The following is a 6370-nucleotide window of genomic DNA, read 5'->3' on the forward strand; positions in this document are numbered from 1 at the left end:
AATGGTTTTGATAGTGCCGCACAGTTAATTCCGTTGCTCTGGTACATATTGTACAGGAACTTTCTTAGTTTCATACTAGGTAATAGGTTTTATAGAACGTCATTATTATTATTTTACCCCAGTGTATATTATTTCACGTCACTATTTTCCTGCTCATTATTTGCGCAGTTACATTTTAATGTTTGCTGTTACTGTCTATACACAGTTATTTGACACTTCCGATGCCGGCGTACGCAGATCTTAGTTAATATTCGGGTAAAGTTACGCAGTGTCGTTCTGCATTTGAAATATCAGTTAAATTTTCTTCTTTGTTTCTATCCACTTAGAAAAATATGCATATATTTATGTATTAGAATAGCACAATAATACATTACAAATCAGCTAAAAGTTAACTTTCTCTTAATAAACATGAGAGTCACATTGGACGTCACATTACAAAGAAAGTATCTGTGTAGGTTTTAAATAGAAAGCCACATAAGACTCGGACATATCAACTAAACCAACGGGTAACTCACGTATTTAAGTCGAATTTTGCTCGTCATGTTTCGAACCAGTCCGTAGTCGTTAATCATGAGATTTCGCGGCGTGACTTGACGGAAACTGCGCGCCAAATCCTTGGCAGCCCGATAGTGATCGAGACCGTACAGCCGTACTGAGTGCAGTACGGCTGCGGTGCAGGCGACGTCAGCGAGCATCTACCTTCGTTTGCCTTATTTTTATTAAATTCATACGCAGCATTAACACTAGACTAACACCGTAACTTTCTAAAGTCTCATCCACACTAACCACTGACCTAGTACCTAACACTGTTTTCCAGTCAGGGGATACCGACTAACCATTGTCATGATTTAAATTCGGTCTACGACTGATCTCGATAGCTTCATGTATGTGGAATGCTTTTTTGTCGCTAGCACAGACACTTTATCAAAACGAATATTGAGCGTCGAATCCGAATCCAATGAGTGTTCCGTCACTGCAGAGCCCCGATTGCCCCGAAGGACCACGAACTGGATCGAAACATGTCGAGAAAAATTCGACTTACGTACTAAGTTATCCGTTAGTTTAGTTAATATGTCTCTGTGTAGAGCCATTTCCGCGAAAATAGTATAATCCTGAAGCTTAAATGTAAAAAATAGTACTGTAACTAAAGTATTGACAAATAGTTAATATATTTATAGCCATAGTGAAATTTATATACGCTACCTCCCTGATCCGATAGAGTTTAGTGATCGTCTTTGTGTTCACCTTGTATATTAAAAAGATTTATCCAAGTACATGGTTTTAGTAAGCATTTTCTAGCTATTACAGTATTTAGCTAATAAGTATTTAAGTGCCTTATTAATGTTTACTAAATGTAAAGAACAATTGACGGAACATTTCAGCTGAAAAACGCAGCGGCCAACGTACTCCGGGAGACGTGGTTAATATATAAACACACTCGACTTGTAAAACGTGTACATCCAGGCCGAGTCAGGACTCATCAGAGAAAGTTCTTGTTAGCCATTTACGCGTAAGTATTGTTCAAAGCTTTACTTGTTATATGTATGTGTGTGATTAACCCGTCACGCTTCCGTCTCTAGGAAGTCCCACGGATACAGGATCTCTAACAATTTTGGTAAAAAATAGTTATTTGTTATATCGTCAAGTTCGAATTTCAAAAACCTTTTGCGCGCAGATTTCTAATGACAAAGAAAGCCTTTCCGAGCTAGTGGGTGAAAAGAAGATTTTTATATCCACGTGATGGTTTACCTATTAACCTAAAATTACTCAGTCCCTTGTTGTTTTGTTTTAAGAATTTAACTGTGTATCACTATTTCATTGTGTATCAGTGACTCAATTTAATGAATAAACGTTTTTCTTTGTTCTTTCTCTTTCTTTCTGATGGGTTAAAAAAGTACGAAACTTTCAGACATAGAAACTGCTAGACTGGTTTACTTTAGATACTTTCACAGTTAAATAACATACGGCATTTTCTGCAAGAACGTGCAGTTATTGCTTAATAGTGGTTTTGAGAGAAAAGTTTAAAGAACTTAAATTTGTATACTAGCGTAATAAACATTAACACGACGTATAATAAAGAACTGGCTGTTCTTGAGAATCGTCTTCACAAAATTTCAAATTTATTTATGGAGCAATTTATGTATGTGATGCGCTCCATAAAATAAGATTCCGGTTGATATTCAAAGTTTTGTACTTACGAGGTTGAAACTATAGTGAAAAAAAAAACTTTACATTAAATGTTATTTATACAGCTTCTAAGTACTTGGATTCACGGCACTGACCCGTTTAGCTCTTTCAGATTGTCTCCGATCTATGGTATTTGAAATAAATACAATAAATGATAAATTTAAAGAGATATTTATTTTCAAAAAGGCGTTTCCTAGAGTTTCTTGCTCATTCTTCCCAAGGGAATTTGCCTTGCGAATGAGTAGTAGAGTTTAATAAATGTGACAATTTTAAAACGCACACGCACACACTCATAGCCCCGCACTATGGAAACCCTGTGTAGCGGGTGCCATAGACACACGCGTAAACAACCACAAACTATACTCATGAGAGAAATTAATGTAGGCCATACAAATATTTCTACCGGCCCGGGAATCGAACCCGCAAAGATTAGCTTGGCAGACCAGCATGGTGACCGTTCGGGCACGGAAGCAGTGATTATGAGATAAATCCAGGAGGCAGATTGCAGCAATATTATTTATAATTCATATCAAATTTTGTGCTGCAATCTGTCCTTGAATAGGCTCTTTCAAGGTGAGAATTAATAGACATTTTCTAGTAAAAACTTTTAGCAGTGAGCGGTTATGTGGGCTTGCTTTTTGTGGAATCTAAACTAGATCAGGAGATCTGTGTCTTGGCTTTCAGGTTCCTCAACTCAAAAGTATTGCTAATAAGTTTACACCAAATTTGACAGAGCTGAAAATATTTTAAACTATATATAAAAAGCCAACAAAGAACAAGTGTATAGAATCGTGCGTGTGTAAAAAATTATCCTTAGACGGTAACTGCATATTGTTTTAGTACTTATGATATAGACTGAAGAAAACTAAAGAAATAAAAAAGCCGTGATAGCCTGTTGGTTTTACATACCGCCTCTCAAGAAGAGGCGACAGGTTCGAATCTGGACTTGCACCTCTGAATTTTTTGGAATGTGCGAAATTTAATTTGAAATTTATCATGAGCTTGTGAAGGAATCGTGATGAAACCTGTATGTTGAAGAAGATTCATAACTCTCTGAAAAACGTATGAAGTCCTCAACGCACATTGGGCCAACGTGGATGAATATGGTCTAACCTCTCGCCTGAGAGTAGACCAGTGTCCAGCAGTGGAACGCATAAATAGGTTGATGATCATGATGACGAAGATAGATAACACTGCAACTTAGGGTATTACTTTGTAAATTTGTTGATAATATTTTGGAAAAAAACAGAAGTTTCAGCAAAACTAGTTCTTTTTTAGAAAAAAATGATATAACTGAACGATGATTTCCATTATTATTATTATTTCAGATTACGAAAAGTGAAAATGGATCAAAGGAAACTAATGGACAACGCCAACACAATAACAGATATGGCAAAGGTAACTAGAGTTACTTGTTAACTTGTACGCTCTGCTACTCATATCAACACATTCATTTAGAAGTATTGTTTAGCACTTTAGTAACAATCTGATTTAGAAGAGTTAACCGACAGAGAAAAGGTCATCAAGTAAAATAACTTGTGCAGACACTAAAGGAAGAGCGACAAAATAACTCTATAAATCAGAACGTTTTCCTTTACGAAACTTCATCGTTTCAAATTTTTCACCTTCGTGAGTTCAAATTTGTATTGAAGTTGAAAAAAAATTACATTCGAATTTTCAAATGTCCACGACAAAACTGTACGCAATTTTGTTACCTTGTTTTGCTGATTAATATATTCCTTAAATTAAAATAATGTATTCAAGTTGACTCAAACGCGAGGAGTCAAAAAGATAAGACGACAAATTAATAAAAATAATAATCATTAAAAATTTTGTTTTTTATTTTCACATGGCATGAATGGTTTGTTCTAACGCTCTGTCGATTATCTTCTTTCAAATAAATAGTAAGCTAATTCACATTTAGAAACACTAAAAGGGCTGGCAAGTAGCTTCATCCAGCCAGTTACAAATGTAAAGCCTTTTAATTATAGCTAATCCTTTAGTATAGACGGGTAGATGAAGCATGCTAAATTATTTTATAACACTTCCATTCGCATTTGCTTGACGCATGGCAAGTATAGAATTCTAATTAGTATGACTAGTAAATACATTTTTCTATTAATACAAAAGTTACTTACTTGTACGTATACTCAATGTGTACTCATCTCCATCTTCTGCATTAAAATCTTTAGAAATTATTTTCGAAATATTTGTATGTATTTATTCTAAATTGTTTATTAGATTTCATGTTGTTATGAATAAAGCTATATTTAATTTTTTTTAAACTAACACATTAATTTCTCTATTAAAAACGTGATTTTTATTTGCCTTTAAGGGCTTAAGGGTTAGTTTTTGCACATGAGATTAAATAAAAAAATCGACTTCAAAAGTCTGTGGAATTGGCCAAGTTTTATTGAAATCGGTTAATAGAATGTTGGTAAAATCCAATCAACTGGATTTATCCCTTAATTTATCACCTTTAGAGGTGGAATATTTTCTTCAATTTGCATGGAACCACCACCGAGGTACCCCCTTCCTAGCAAAAAAAGAATGATCGAAATCGACAAATGACTTCCGGACACGTTCCATTAAACAAATTTTTGTATTTGATGCGGAGGGTGAACTCACCGAATTGCGAAGTGTGTGGTATTCCTGAGGATGTACAATCATTTGCTCATGGAGTGTGTTCGGACGGAACCTATCAGGGCGCGGTTATTAGCCCAGACTCGTGTCCGTACATTTATGTTGGGTGGTTTCAATCTATTTTGTCGGAGCCAACATGTAGTGCCACGGAGAATTTGTATACATACTTGGTTAGGTAGTACTTTGATTTATCTGTCTGGATTTTATTAAGCGTTTTTTTGAGGTAGCGTTTTTCTAATGGGGCTGATATGTTCAATAACGATCAAAACCCGTAAATAAATAAAGAGTAAAAAAAAAAAAGAATCATGTAAATCTGCACACAAATGTTGGAGTAATAGCGTACATACGCACAATAAAATATACAGTCGAAGTGAGAACCTCCTATTTTTTTGAAGTCGGTTAAGAATAGAAATTGATGTGTACTATTATTTATTTACCAAACGGTTGAATGTTACTGGAGATAGGCCATTCATTTAAAGATAGTAAATTCATTTTCATAACCGTACAGCTTTATAATTTAAAGTTGTCGTATTGTATGTATCTGTAAAACAAATTGTCATTTTTACAGAAGTTCACGCAAGGCGCACGCACACACATTAACAGACATACATTGCATTCAAGCTTGTCAATTAATCTCTGCTTGTACTTGATCTTAAAAGGCCTCCTAGTAGACCTTAGCTTATAATAGAAGATTAGAAACAAAACAAAGATAGCAAGACAAACTCACCACAAATTTTATACCTAAAAGCCAACAGTGGACGAAGAACGACAAAACGATTGATATTAGGACCCCTTTCTTTTACAGACGCAGAACACTGTCTATGAAATTGTCTCGGACATGAGCACAAGACAGGACAGTATAGAAGAGAGGCTGACTAGTTTAGAAGAAAAACTTACTACACTACAGGTAGAGATTATTATACATGACTAATTCTTATTATTAACAATAAAGGCAAACGAATGGAAAGGTATATCTTATATAGAGGTATCTAATATATCCATGTTAAAAGGGTTTCATTGTTATCAGAGCCTTGAACACCTCTTTAAAGTTGCCTGCTTATCGGTGTTCTACAGGATACATCACGGAGAGTGTGCGATTTGCATGATTTAATACCACTTCCCCTGTTCCATCATTGTGGGACTAGACGTAGGCTGGGGTTCCACGCCTATGTTGTGGATATTCCAAAGATTCGTACGAAGCGTTGAGCTTCCACAATTATATGTCGAACGGCAATGGAGTGGAATTCCCTGCCTGCAGACTTGTTACCCGAACGCTTGGGCCTTTTCAAGGCGAGAGTGAATAAGCACTTACATGTGTATGCTACATCGTCGACCTCATTATTGCTTACCATCAGGTGAGATGGAGTTGAAATGCGCACTCATTTACTTATAAAAAAACATGGATAAGATATAGATTTTAAGACTTTCGTGGTTATTCACTAAATGATTATCACTAATATCAGGTTTCTTACCACGGTATGACTTCTTTTTATTTTCCCGATATTTCGGAACGGTTGCACGCTCCATGGTCACGTGTTGA

General features: G+C 35.6%; 1 protein-coding gene across 1 annotated transcript in view; it reads left to right on the top strand.

Annotated features, from left to right (window-relative positions):
* LOC113234649 (small conductance calcium-activated potassium channel protein) overlaps positions 1-6370 on the top strand; it is a 185585-nt gene that overhangs the window by 175743 nt on the left and 3472 nt on the right. Inside the window, exons 10-12 of the mRNA XM_026470051.1 lie at positions 1383-1510; positions 3516-3585; positions 5636-5737. Coding sequence (XP_026325836.1) covers positions 1383-1510; positions 3516-3585; positions 5636-5737 — 300 coding nt within the window. The remainder of the gene's footprint in view (positions 1-1382; positions 1511-3515; positions 3586-5635; positions 5738-6370) is intronic.

The sequence above is a fragment of the Hyposmocoma kahamanoa genome, unplaced genomic scaffold (genome assembly GCF_003589595.1).
Source record: "Hyposmocoma kahamanoa isolate Upper Pololo Valley unplaced genomic scaffold, ASM358959v1 86, whole genome shotgun sequence".
Lineage (NCBI taxonomy): Eukaryota > Metazoa > Arthropoda > Insecta > Lepidoptera > Cosmopterigidae > Hyposmocoma > Hyposmocoma kahamanoa.